This window comes from Jaculus jaculus, chromosome 23 (genome assembly GCF_020740685.1).
Source record: "Jaculus jaculus isolate mJacJac1 chromosome 23, mJacJac1.mat.Y.cur, whole genome shotgun sequence".
In the NCBI taxonomy this organism is placed as follows: domain Eukaryota; kingdom Metazoa; phylum Chordata; class Mammalia; order Rodentia; family Dipodidae; genus Jaculus; species Jaculus jaculus.
The window spans coordinates 2,338,985-2,353,481 of record NC_059124.1 but is presented as its reverse complement, the minus strand read 5'-3'; the positions used below and the strand labels follow the sequence as shown (position 1 = coordinate 2,353,481).

Sequence of the window (14,497 nt, the reverse complement as noted above, 5' to 3'; positions counted from 1 at the left end):
GTGGTACTGGAAACCACATCAGATTCCCACAGTCAGAGAGAAGCCACCCTCTTTGGAGAAGAACAGTGGGCTTGCACACCAACAACCTCTCAAATAACGTTACACACCCTCTTTAGCCCAAGCTGCTCTCACTCTTGGTTGGAGAATCTGCTTTATTTTGCAGGTGGCAAGGAAAACGGAGGAGAGTCAAGATCCATCGATAATACAGGAAGATAACTGCCCACCATGAGACTTGCCACCTCTTCCACATCTGCCGGGGCCCAGGAGAACTTGCAGTAGATGTGGTGCCGTGAACACTACTCTTACTGCTAACCTGACAACCAGCTCCAGGGTGATGGTGGCAGACACAGTGATCAAGCAAAACTTATCCTGCATGTTTTTTGTCGGTGGTAGTGGTGATGCAGCCCTCCAGGACTGCACTATTACATTCTTAGCAGGTCTACATTTTAAATTATAGGCCATGATTAAAAGTATTTAAATCCAGGCATGGTGGCACACACCTTTAATCCCAGCACTCAGGAATCAGAGGTAGGAGGATTGCTGTGAGTTCAAGGACACCCTGAGACTACATAGTGAATTCCAGGTTGGCCTGGACTAAAGTGAAACCCTGCCTTGAAAAACCAAAAATCTAAAGGAGACTTTAGTTATTTATTACAGGCAACTTTAAAAATGAAGAGGGCTGGAGAGATGGCTTAGCGGTTAAGGCATTTGCCTACAAAGCCAAAGGACCTTGGTTCAATTCCCCAGGACCCACGTAAGCTAGATAAACAAGGGGGCACATGCGTCTGGAGTTCGTTTGCAGTGGTTGGAGGCCCTGGTGCACCCATTTTCTCTATCTCTCTCTTTCACTCTCTCTCAAATAAATAAAATAAATTTTAAAAAAACTAATAGAGATAGAATCTTTAAGGAGTTACTGATAACTTTATTAATTTGAAACAAGAAGTCAAAACTCCTATCACTGTTAACTACTCAATATTTAGCAAATTTCTTTCATGAAGTCTCAAAACTGTGGTCTTTGCAATACTTGTCCACCTACCCTTTTCAGCCTTTCTTTTTTTAAATTCTTTTATTTTTATTTATTTATCTGCAGGCAAGTGCCTTAACCATTAAGCCATTTCTCCAGCCCCCTTCCCAACCTTTCTAAAAATAAGAAAAATATAATAAAATCTTCTAAAAGCTATAGTAGGGTCCTACACCAGAAGAAATGATTTTCTGGGACTGTCGAGATGGCTCAGTAAGGGCCCGAGAGAACCCGATTTGCCTTGCATGCAATCCCCAGACCGACATACGCAGCTGGGTGCCATGCACAGCTGTAACATATCAAAGACCAGAGGCACCGGGACTTGCTGACCACTTAATCTGACCAAAAAGGGCAGATCTGACTGAGTCCAGTGAGAGGCCCCACCTCAATAGAGAAGAACAGATGACATTCTGCTCTGGCCTCCACATACATGCACCTAGGGTTCACACCACAAAAAAAAAAAAGTTTTTTCCAGACCAAAAAAAAAGCAACAGAAGTTTACATGGATTCCAGTAGTTTAAAAAAGATATATCTGGCAAGTATGAAAGAGCAACTTGAAACATTTAGTTAAAGCTACCATGCAAGTTAGTAATGGAGTAACTATATACAGGTTGCGTGTAACTGTCTTTTAGGCAGGACACAGCTACTGCTTCTCTGAGGCCAGAGGAGGTGGGATTACCCCCAGGGGACCCTCGTAAGTCAGCCCATTCCACTCACTCCTAGAAGAAGGGAAGGCATCAGGAGGGAGCAAATGATGGGCTCATGAATGGCAAGGCACTTGAGGGCACCCAAGCCCCAACCCTCCTAGAGAATCTGTGAGCACTTACCAACTGCTAAGGGGAGACCGACTTGCTTGTGTTTCCTATAATTACCCCGACCCTAATTAACTGCACTTCACCAAGCTGGACTGGGGAGAAATCGCTGTCTTCGCTTTTTCGTTGGTCAGCTCTCTAGTGGTGAACAGACATTTGCTCACTGTCTCCCCAGGAGAAGTCACTCAACAGGTCAGTACAAAAACTAAATAGTTTAGCAGGCAGTCCTTTCAGTAAAATTGAGCTATGAAAGAGTTTGAACCCCAACAACAACATTAGATAACAGTGATAAGGAACAAGAGAAAAGCAAAAATGTTCATGCCATCTGCAATATAAATTTCCTTTAAGTAATTCTCCTAAAGAAAAACTAAGTATCTTTTCTTAACCTAAAAGATAGTTAATAAATACCAGAAAGGTTATGAAGAACCTTAAATATTATCAGGTTCAAATGGCATTAGTAGCCAAAACATGAATGCCAAACAACGTATGTACGAATTATCTAAGTTTACACACTTAAGCAGCAAAAATAAAAACTGAGGTCAGGGTCCAATATTGTAAAATATTTCAATAAAGATTCATTCCGACAGAGATTACCACTCTTCATAACCAAACACTATTATAAACGGTGAAGAGGCTGGCCCACCTTCTCAAGAAAGCGGTATATTTAAAACTAGCGCCCTTGGCCTGCAAGACTCAAACCCAAAAGAGTAAAGTACGTTTTGAGTAACTGGACGGACACTAAGAATATTTCCACTTAATAAGTGTTTGTTCTATTATTTTATATTATACACCATACAAAAATGTGAAGTAGCTCACATTTAAAAAACAGCAAAAAAGTCAAACCTTGACCTCTAAAGTGCTTTCTCAGTAACTTTACGGATGAAACCACACAAATTCCTAACAGTGTGAAGGGCCTGCTGAGGCAGCTGGGGACGGCAAGATGGGACTTCGCGATCACCAGGTCTCTGTGCCACACACCTGAGCGCCAGGCTGAGTGGATGGTGAGACTAAGCACACCACGGGGGAGGGGCAGGGGCAGGGGGAGGGGCCAATGCACAGAGAGCAGCGTTGACAGGATTGTGTTCTATCAGTGGACAACATTCAAATGGGATTTCACAAATTTCCCACCATGAGATACAGCCCAAAGATGTGGAATAACAGAAGAGAACACAACTATGTTTTATAAACTCAGCACTTATATCTGATGATGGAGGTTATTGATCATGACTCTGTGATCAGATGTCATGAAGTGTGGGAGAAAATGTACATCCACACACTGTGGTAAAGTAAAAGAAATGGGCAAAGACTCAGTAATCTATACTCACTACCTCAGATGTCTCAAACTGGAAGTATAATCAATCTTAAGGAACCTGAAATAAACTGGCAGGGAAAAAAGGATGTACTTGTTTTGTTGTTTTTGTTTTTTGTTTTTATTTTTGTTTTTCTGAGGTAGCATCTCGTTCTAGGCCAGGCTGACCTGGAATTCACCATATAGTCTCAGGCTAACCTCGAACTTACATTGATCCTCCTGCATCTGCCTCCCAAGTGCTGGGATTAAAGGCGTGCACCACCGCACCTGGCAGATATACTTGTTGCCCTTTGCCCCATATAACATGAGCTTTATTTCAACAAAAGATAATTATTATAATTTCTTAAGAAAGAATCTTAGAAACCAACAGCAAGGAAAAGCATCATAAACAGATACAAGCTTTTACAAAAGCTAGAAATTCCACACAAAGAAATGCCTTTGAAAAGAAATATGAATACTTGGCAACCACATTTCCTTATTAAAGGTAGTGATGAAGACAGGAAGTTGTCCGCAGAGGACACTACACCTCAACAATCTCAGGCTCAGAAAATAAAATAGAACATCACCAACTGCCAAGTTTTCATAGACAATAATACCTCTTTATTCAAAACGTCTTGGTACGGTACTGCAGGTTTGGGTAATCTGTGTGTGTCTTCCCAAAAAAGCAGTACCAAGTGTAACTAGATTTGGACAAAACCTACAGGCGATATTGCATCCTCTACAGTAAGTGTACCACCAAGATTTTAAACAAACCCACACACTGTTCAAGAAGACAACTCGGGGCTGGAAGAATAGATGGCTTAGCAGTTAAGGGGTTTGCCTATGAAGCCTAAGGACCCAGGTTTGATTCCCCACGACCCACATAAACCAGATGTACAATGGGGCACATGCATCTGGAATTCATTTGCTGCAGCTGGAGGCCCTGGCATGCCCATTCTTTCTCTATCTGCCTCTTTCTCTCTCAAAGTAAATAAATTAATTAATTAAAAAAAAAAAAAGAAGACAAATCTTTTTACCGGTAAGTACCACATGTCAGCAGAAGCTCAGGGGTAGGGGCAAATGAAAAATTGCACTGAGGAGGAAAATTTAGCTATAGTATCATTTTGATCAAAGAATAATCAAAACATTTTTTTAATGAACTAAGTTAACCTCATATACTGAGAAAAGAATCGTCAGGAAAATACATGCTAGCCAGTAGGGAAATGCACATCTATAACCCCAGCACTTGAGAGGCTGAGGCAAGACAGTCATAAGACTGAGGCCAGTCTGGGCAACACAGAGACCCTTTCCCAAAGATGCAAAACAAACGAAGACTGAAACCTTCTAACAGTGCATTCTTAATTTTATCTTATGTCAAGGAACGAGTTAAACTTAACTATGAGTGACATGCCTTGGCACTGACAGGGCACCGCAGGCCCTAGGCACGACACATGTTTTGGGCAATGAAACATAACCAAGATGTGAATGTTGTTAAAACATTCATGTGTTCTGCTCACTGCAGGGTCATGTAAAGGAAAGGAGACTTCCTGCACTCTTTCTGCGGGTACAGGAGCGCCTGGAGCTACGGTAAAGAGCGGGTGGCATAGAGGCACTGTGCAAACAAGTGTGCAAGGTCTGCGTGTGACGACAAGGAGATCATCCGGTGTGACGGAGAAAAAACAAACAAGTGTGCAAGGTCTGCGTGTGACGACAAGGAGATCATCCGGTGTGACGGAGAAAAAACAAACAAGTGTGCAAGGTCTGCGTGTGACGACAAGGAGATCATCCGGTGTGACGGAGAAAAAACAAACAAGTGTGTGAGGTCTGCGTGTGAAGACAAGGAGATCATCCGTGTGACGGGGAAGAAACAAACAAGTGTGCGAGGTCTGCATGTGAAGACAAGGAAATCATCCGTGTGACGGGGAAGAAACAAACAAGTGTGCGAGGTCTGCGTGTGAAGACAAGGAGATCATCCGTGTGACGGGGAAGAAACAAACAAGTGTGCGAGGTCTGCGTGTGAAGACAAGGAGATCATCCGTGTGACGGGGAAGAAACAAACAAGTGTGCGAGGTCTGCGTGTGAAGACAAGGAGATCATCCGTGTGATGGGGAAGAAACAAACAAGTGTGCAAGGTCTGCGTGTGAAGACAAGGAGATCATCCGGTGTGACAGAGAAAAAAACAAGTGTGCAAGGTCTGCGTGTGAAGACAAGGAGATCATCCAGTGTGACAGAGAAAAAACAAACAAGTGTGTGAGGTCTGCGTGTGAAGACAAGGAGATCATCCGGTGTGACGGAGAAAAAACAAACAAGTGTGCGAGGTCTGCGTGTGAAGACAAGGAGATCATCCGTGTGACAGGAAGAAACAAACAAGTGTGCAAGGTCTACCTGTGACAAGGAGATCATCCGTGTGACGGGGAAGAAACAAACAAGTGTGCGAGGTCTGCGTGTGACAAGGAGATCATCCGTGTGACGGGGAAGAAACAAACAAGTGTGCGAGGTCTGCGTGTGACGACAAGGAGATCATCCGTGTGACGGGGAAGACACAAGTGCCAGCGCGGGCATGCGCCTCTAAACCACCACCTACAGTTACGTCGCCACAACCAGCTGGTGGGCAGAGGACGCAGACACACACACCCTCATCTACACCCTTCCTATGTAAGCAGAAGCCACAGCCAATCTTTTTAACACGTGGTACCATTAGCAATGCCCCGTGTCCTGTCCCTATCTCCAGAAGATGACTACAAATCTTTCTTTCTACAAATTTTTGTTTTGTTTTGTTTTTCAAGGTAGCTCTAGCTCAGGCTGACTTTGAACTCACAGCGACCTTCCTACCTCTGCCTCTCGAGTGCTGGAATTAAAGGCGTGCGCCAACACGCCCGGCTCCTTCTACAGTTCTATACACTAGCAAGGCCCCCATTCTTTCTCTTTGGCTCCCCTCGATCCTCAGTCAGGTCCTTAGCACAGCTGCATGTGGCCACTTCAATAACCGGGCCACCAAGGAGCAAAGGCCTGAGCGACGGTGTGTTCTGACTCTTCCTGTGGGCTCCACTCAAACTCAAAAACGTGCTTTGCCACATAATAATTTACGAAGTAACTTTCCTTTCTTCTCAAATGTAATATGAGCATCCATAAGGCAATTTGATTCGAATAACCTGTAAATCTTCCAGAAGAGAACCAGGCTCCCGAAACCATAACCTGGCAAGCTCTTACAGTCCTAAGAATAAGCAGCACCCACTTTGGGGCATGACGAAGCTGGGGGGCTTCCTACAAGGAGGGAAGACGGGACGCGCCGCTCAGCTCAGGGCCTGATCGGCACGGGAAGCAGCTGCCACGCAAGCAGCAGCAGCTCGGTTTGAAGGGGGGCGAGGCTGGAGAGGTGGCTCAGCAGTTAGGGCGCTCGCCTGCCAAACAATGACCCAAGTTCCACTCCCCAGGACCCATGAAAAAGCGAGACGCAGAAACTGGCACATGTATCTGGAGTCTGTTTACAGTGGCTAGAGGCCCAGGCATGCCCCTTCTGCCCCCTCTCTCCCCCTCCCCTCGCTCTCTGTTAGTCTCTCTCTGCTTGCAAATAAAGAAAAATAATTTTAACCACTTTCAAAATAATGTATCTTTCCTAATTCAGTAATACCCACCTATTATCAAGTAAAGATATTAAATGCTACTGGACCAAATACTTCCATAAACACTACTAGTCTCAGAATGGAAAATGAAGAGTTTTTCTCAAATTACACAAAATTTATTGTGATGAAGTGCTGTGATTTTTCCTTAGCTTGCCAAAAAACACATTTTATGTGTAAGCACAAGAAAGGAATAAATGATCCAAAAGGAACAAATAATCCAGGCTACTGTGTCCACGCGCAAACAAGCACACACAGCCCTGTAGTTCCGACTCCAGAGGCGACCACGGGAGAATCTCTGGAGCCCAGGATTCAGAAGTAGAGCCTGAACAGCACAGCAAGGTTGACAGAAAGGAAGGAAAGGGGGTGGGGAGATAAGTAACAAGACCTGGTCTCCCTACTTTCCACACAAGTCTGTGAAAAGAAAACGAAGGCAGTGATGACCAGCCTGAGAGTGCCACGAGATCTCCAGCGCAGAGAGTAAGAGCCGGTATGAGCGGGGAGCTTGCTGAAAGTACTTTCATCACCGTCCACAGGAGACAGCTATTCATTCTCATCCTCTCTCCCCCCCTCCCCCCACCACATCACTGTGGTTTCAACAGGAGAACAGAGAACAAACAGCAGCTGTGTGCCAGAATCCTAGAAGACAGACGGACCCAGAAGGCAGGCTTGGGTGGGGAGGTGGCTCATTGGTAGGGCCTGCTCAGTACATCCAAGACTCTGATTCAAGCCTCAGGACTGCAAGCAGAATGAATGACTGAATGAACGAACGAACTGTGGTTTTGTGGATGCTGGCACCAGTTAGGGAAGGAGAGAAGGGGCGAGGGAGAAATGACACAACTGTACTGTATACACAAGTGGTGTTCAAGGGGCCAGAAGAAACTAATTTTGAAATCCAACACACTCTATACATAAACACAACAAATCTGCTTAATAAACAGTATAATTATATGCACTTATACTTTAACACTGACACCAGAACTTCCATAAAGTCCCATTTCTTTATTTGACTATCTCAACTACTTGTGATATAAGTATGTCTAGAAAGTAGGGAAATAAGAATTGATAAGCAATGACTTTCTTTATTTAAAAAAATTTTTGATTTATCTATGAGAGAGAAAGGCAGATGGGAGGGGTGGAGAGAGAATGGGCACACCAGGACCTCTAGCCATTGCAAACAAACTCCAGACGCATGCACCACCTTCTGTATCTGGCTTTATGTGGGTCCTGGGAAATCAAATCTGGGTCCTTTGTCTTTACAGGCAAATGCCTTAACCACTAAGCTATCTCTCCAGCCCAGCAATGACTTTTTTTTCAAGTTAATCAACTGGTCACAGTAAGCTAAAAAAAAGACAAAAACAAACATAGAATTTTTCAAATCCCTAGGTAATAATACATCAAGAGAATTTTCCTTGTGTAAATTTCACTGCTACAGACATTTTTCTAGAACACTTGCACTTTTATCTGTTTTGGTAAGAGCAGTGGGGCCCATGGCTGATTGACAGCAGCTAACTGTAAAGGGCTTGCATTCAGTGGGCAATGTGTACTTCAGCAAACCAAAAGGAAGCCAATACCCTGGTGTGAAAGCCAATCTATCACCCTGGCTCCACCGACACTGCCCTCTAGCTGTTAGAGACCCAAACGCTAGCTTGGATGTAGCAGGGCTGGGGACCACAGTGAGACGCAAAGGGCAGGGTGAAATGTTACACAGCAAGGCCATGCACAACAGTCTGTTAACGAAAACCAGCTGCAACAAAACGAAGCCCTTTTCAGTACTGGGGCCTGGTGGAATATTAATGGGTTTCTTCTATTCCAAGTTTCCACTCTATAAGGAAGGTCCTTTGATTTCATTATTCCCCAGGTCTTTGGCACTCCTCGGAATTACCTTTCTAAAGTAACTGCTATGCAGTTCAAATTTTCTAGCCACTAGACATGTGCAGCAGCTCTGAATAGCTATTCACAGCCACAGTACCTGAGAAGTAGCTCGCTTTCCGAAGGACAAGTGAGTCCTGAACTCTGTCTTTTCTTGAATACATGACCCACACAAACGCTAGCACAGCCTGATTCACAGTCGGTAGCAAGGATTCCTATCACTTACAAATCATTAGGATAAAGTAAACAACACTGGGCTGGAGAGACGGCTGAGTGGTTAAAGACATTTGCTTGCAAAACCTGACAACCCAGATTTCAGAGATGCAAAGTGACACATGCATCTGGAGGATCATGGATTTGGGGCTAGCCTCGTCTGAGTGAGATTCTGTCTCAAATATTAAAACAAAACGTTTTTCAAGGCATGTGTGGTGGTACACACGTTTAATCCCAGCACTCAGGAGGCAGAGGTAGGAGGATCACTATGAGCTCGAGGCCACCCTGAGAATACAGAGTGAATTTCAGGTCAGCCTGAGCTAGAGCGAGACCCTACCTCGAAAAACAAACAAACGAGAAACATTTTTCTTTGCATGTAACTATCTTAATGTTGAATATATTTTGCCACCAGCTCCCAACACCAAAACCAGTAACAGTTACATATGTCCACAGGCTTTGTTTTCTTGACTTACGGTTGCAAGCTCGTTCAGCCCATATCTTACATCATTTTAGCCTGCAAAACTACCTTTAGGAAATTGCCAAAATGAGGAAAATCATGTATAAGCTGTTAAAATTCTACATAAAGGAATAACCATTTCTCATACCAATACAACTCAGAAATACTGTGTTTCAGTGGAAGACACTCCATTATCTTTTAAATTGTGAACACTGATTTAAAATTTCTGTGAAAGATACTCTTGTACCCACCCCAGGAACAGGAAAGAAAATACACACTACACTACTATTAACCCAGAAACCACGATGAAACTGATGTTAAAATAGAAAAAAAAGAAACAAGAAACAAACCTCAATTTTGTCTGTTTTAGCATCTCCCCAGTATATTGTGCCTTCATCATAATCCAAGGCTAAACCATTTGGCCAACCAAGAGAAGTATTAACCAATACTATTCGGTCAGAACCATCCAGAGCAGCTCGCTCAATTTTTGGGATTTCTCCCCAGTCAGTCCAATACATGTACCTATAGAAGCATACAAAAAATGAGCTAAAAATAAATAGTAAAAGTAGATGCACTCTACATATTATATTGCTATTATCAGGCAATGCCACAGAAGGAGACAACATAAAACAATAGGACTTACAACATGTAAAGAACATAGTGTTTGTCATACAACAACGTATGAGCCTGTAAGAGGACATTTCAGATTAAACTCTTTCCTAGAACTGGCCCTGAAAATGCCTCCTGATGGTACAGTTTCCCTATTAGTTATACGTGTGCTTCTTCCCAAGAACTTTCACTGTTTCTCAGAGGCATGTCATTTCTGGCACAGAGGGAACAAACTGAATTTCCCAAATAACAAATTCTCTCTGCAGTGTGGAATAAACAATTCCATTTAATCACTTCTTTCTCCTTCCTTAGACTCATGTACTCATCTGTAAATCAATGAATCAATGAAAAATTTCTTTTGCTCATTACCCCACCAACCCTGGGTTTTTGAGGTAGGATCTCACTCTAGCCCAAATAGACCTGAAATTCATTATGTAGTTTCAGGCTGGCCTCAAATTCATAGTGATCCTCCTGCCCCTGCCTCCTCAGAGTGCTGGGATTAACAGCATGCACCACAATGCCAGGCCCTGAGTAACTTTTGAGGCTCCTGGATGTTTAAGTGGTTCTAAGGTATCGGTATATATTAACGTCTAATAATTTGTCACTCTATATTCATCCTCAGAAAAAATCCTTATATATAAATAACACTGAGGAAAGCCAGGTGGGGTGGAACACATCTTTAATCCCAGCACTCAGGAGGCAGAGGTAGGAGGATCGCCGTGAGTTCAAGGCCACCCTGAGACTACAGAGTGAATTCCAGGTCAGCCTGAACTAAAGTGAGACCCTACCTCAAAAAACAAAGAAATGGTAATTTAAGTCACGCTGAGAAGCACATAGAAAGCTGCTGCTCCCTGGACTCTAGTCAACACAACAACCAAAGTGAAGAGGAAAAGCTGTCCTCAAGGGTTTGTAAACTGAGTCATTCATGTGCCTGGAAAACAAAAAGATTTATTTTCACTGGAAGTACTGAATGAGATGTAATTAAACTGTCTAGAGAAAAAGAGAGTTAGGGAAGCAATCTCCTTCTGTATTTTTATGGCAATGATGTAATATCTGCAAAATCTGCAGACTGCACCCCAAGTCAACTAGTCTAACTTAATTTAGAAAGAAAAATACTCAAGCTATTCAAGAAAAAAAAAAAAAGCAACTCTCTAGCTTGAGCTTTTTAGTCCAATCACTACATTTTAATAATCATGAAAGCTGTTTACTGAAAACACAGGCTTTAGCTACTTGCTGTCAGAACCCATGCTTCCAGTTACCTAGAAAAACAAAAACACCAGACAGATTTGCTATCTTACCCAACCATGGGATCTAACACAATAGCCCGGGGTTCCTCTAGGTCCTCTGAAATCACAATCTTCCTCATGGTACCATTGAGTCTTGTCACTTCAATCCGATCCGTGCCCGTGTCTGTCCAGTACAGATTTCGTGCAACCCAGTCAACAGCAATGCCATCAGGATGGGCAATCTGAACAGTGACCACAAACTGACTGCCAGACCCATCAATGAAGGAACGGCGGATGGCTCTCACTTCATCATCCGTCCAGTAGATATAGCCTTCCACGGGATCATAGTCTATGGCGATGGCATGCCGGATATCTTCTAACTGCAGGACAATGTCTGTAAAATCAGGTGTATCCAGAGAAATTCGTCTCAAGTCTGTCCGTCGTGCTAAAAGCAATAGTTCAGTGGCACCTAAAACAACAAAGCAAAGTGAAGAAGAAATCATCTGAAAACCACAGACAAAATTTAGCTACTCTAAATTATGAATGTAGAACTTCTTCAAAAACAAAAAACTGAGTAACTATGGGACAGGGAGATGGCCGTGGTTAAAATGCTTGTTTGCAATGCCTGCTGGCCCTGGTTCAAGTCTCCAGTACCCACGAAAAGCCCAATGTACAAAGTAGTACATGCATCTGAAGTTCGTTTGCAGTGGCAAAAGGTGCTGGTGTACCACAGTTTGATATGTCTCAACAAATAAACATATTCTGAAAATAAGTAACTATGAAAGAATACCAGCTCTCTTTAAGGTAGAAATGCAAAGTAATGCAGTCCAACAGAAGAGCCTCAAGCTCTGCAGTGGCTAAGCTACCCACATCAACACATCTTGTTTTCACCTATTAGCCCCTAGGTAGTAGAACTGTGCAAAGGGAATCAACAGAAACTTCTGAAGGAGGAAAGAGGTAGAGGCAGGTCTCATTCTAGCCCAAGATGGCTTGGATCTCACTCTGCAGTTATAGACTGGCCTCGAACTCACAGCATACCCATCAATAGAAACTTTAAATTCAGTAAGTGTTAACAGAGGAAGGAGATAGAGAAAACAGCCTATTCAAGAAGTATGTTTTAAAAAATAAACAAGTGGGGGTGCATACCTTTAATCCCAGCACTTGGAAGGCAGAGATAGAAGGACTGCTAAGAGTTTGAGGCCACCCTGAGAATAAAGAGTGAATTCCAGGTCAGCCTGAGCTAAAGTGAGACCCTACCTCAAAAAGCAAGCAAGCAAGCAAACAAACAAACAAAAAAGATGTTTGTCCTGGCTAGATGTGGTAGCACATGCCTTTAATCCCAGTACTTGGAAGGCAGAGGTAGAGAGATTGCTGAGAGTTTGATGCCACCCTGAGACTACATAGTGAATTCCTGGTCATCCTGGGTTAGAATGAGACCCTGTATCAGCAAACCAGAGGGGAAAGAAAGAAAAGAAAATTCTAGTGGACAATCTATGGTTGATGGGAATGTTCAAAAACTAGATTGTGATAGTGGCTATACAACCCTGAAGATATAGTTTTAAAATGAACTGCTGCACATGCAAAGAACTGTAGAGCCAGAGCATGGGGAGGAGTGTTCAAACCACTGTCTTTTAGACATTAAGCGGTGGTACCACAAAGTACTGATCCATCAACATTGTCATGAATGAAGGAGGTAGGTTCAAAAAAAAAAAAAACAATGAAAATATACGGGTTGGGGCTGAAGAGATGCCTTAGCAGTTAAGGTGCATGCCTGCAAAGGCAAAGGACCTCAGTTCAATTCCCCAGGCTTACCTGTGTAAGCCAGATGCACAAGGTGGCACATGCACCTGGAGTTTGTTTGCAGTGGCTGGAAGCCCTGGTGTGCCCATTCTCTCTCTCTCTCTCTCTCTCTCTCTCTCTCTCTCTCTTTCTCTCTCTGCCTCTTTCCCTCTCTCAAATAAATAAGTAAAAATATGGGAGGAACTGGTTGGAAAAACAATAAGGTTCAGTAGAAGGGGGACAAGGGAAGGGGACAAAAAAGGTACTGGAAAGAATTATGATCAGAATACATTACATACATGTATGAAAATTATCAATAATAAGTTTTAAAAAATGAAGCCAGGCATGGTGGGGCACACCTTTAATCCCAGCACTAGGGAGGCAGAGGTAGGAGGATTAGGAGGATCACCATGAGTTTGAGGTCACCCTAAGACTACATAGTGAGTTCCAGTCAGCCTGGGCCAGAGTGAGACCATTCCTTGAAATCCCCCCCAAAAAAGTTTTAAAAATGAATTGTGGGCTGGAGAGATGGGTCAGCAGTTAAGGTGCTTGCCTGCAAAGCCTAATGACCAAGGCTTGATTCTCCAATACCCACATAAAGCCAAATACACAAGGTGGTACATGCATCTGGAATGCAAATGCAGGGCTAGAGGCTCTGGTGCACCTATTCTCTCTTTCGTTACTTATAAATAGATATAAATGTTTTTAAAAAATTTTTAAAAATGGAACCTCCAAGCAAGATGGCACCAAAATAGCCACACCAAAGCATGCTAAGGGGAAAATTAGTAGAAAAACAGCAAAACACACTCTTCTACTGAAAGTGCACATGGAATTGTCAAACACAGCAGAGAAGTAGGAGAGCCTCAGATCTTCTGGCGGCCGCAGACCCAGGCAGAGCTGGACCCACAGCAGTGCCGGCATGCGTGCTCACAGGCTCTGGCTGAGCAACAGGTGAAGGGATTTTCCACTCACACCAGCATCCTCACAAAGTCAAGAAACCTGAAGAAGACAGCAGAGAACAGCTACCCAGCTCCAGTACAACCTCAGGCACCCTCCAGAACCTCTCCTCCTCCAAACACCAGTGCCAGCAACCACTGGAGACCTGGGAAGGAAGATCAGCCACATAGCACCCAGCACAGGTGATCAAAGCAGTGGACCCACCAACCCAGCCAGCCTAGCGGAACCCACAGTTCAGTAAAGAGAAACACAAGTGGGCTCACAGCAAAGGTAAGACCAAAGCCATCTGAAAAGGTAACAGGGCCTGCTTACACCAGAGTCAGCATGCACCACAAAGCCTGGTGGGTGGGTATATAATACGTATGTGCCTGCATTGGAAGTGCTGATCGCACCTTCCATGCCAGGGCAGGTTATTTATTAGATCTGACTGGTGGTCAGTTTTGCCATTCTTAAATAAACTGTATTCTGGGATTGTCCTTTGTCACTAACTGATGGCAGTGCCTTTGTCGTCTTCTGTCATTTGTGGGCAAGGTCTCACTCAGCCCCAGGCTGACTGGAACCACTTACAGACTGGAAATCTCAGTCTCCCAATCAACAGGATTAAGGATGTAGGGCAACACACAACCTAAGGGACTAACTTTGT

General features: G+C 43.6%; 1 protein-coding gene across 1 annotated transcript in view; it reads right to left on the bottom strand.

Annotated features, from left to right (window-relative positions):
* The window catches only part of Lrp6 (LDL receptor related protein 6), a 149,827-nt gene that overhangs the window by 60,322 nt on the left and 75,008 nt on the right, over positions 1-14,497 (bottom strand). Inside the window, exons 6-7 of the mRNA XM_004672329.2 lie at positions 11,191-11,587; positions 9,634-9,805 (exon numbers count right to left, since the gene is read on the bottom strand). Coding sequence (XP_004672386.1) covers positions 9,634-9,805; positions 11,191-11,587 — 569 coding nt within the window. The remainder of the gene's footprint in view (positions 1-9,633; positions 9,806-11,190; positions 11,588-14,497) is intronic.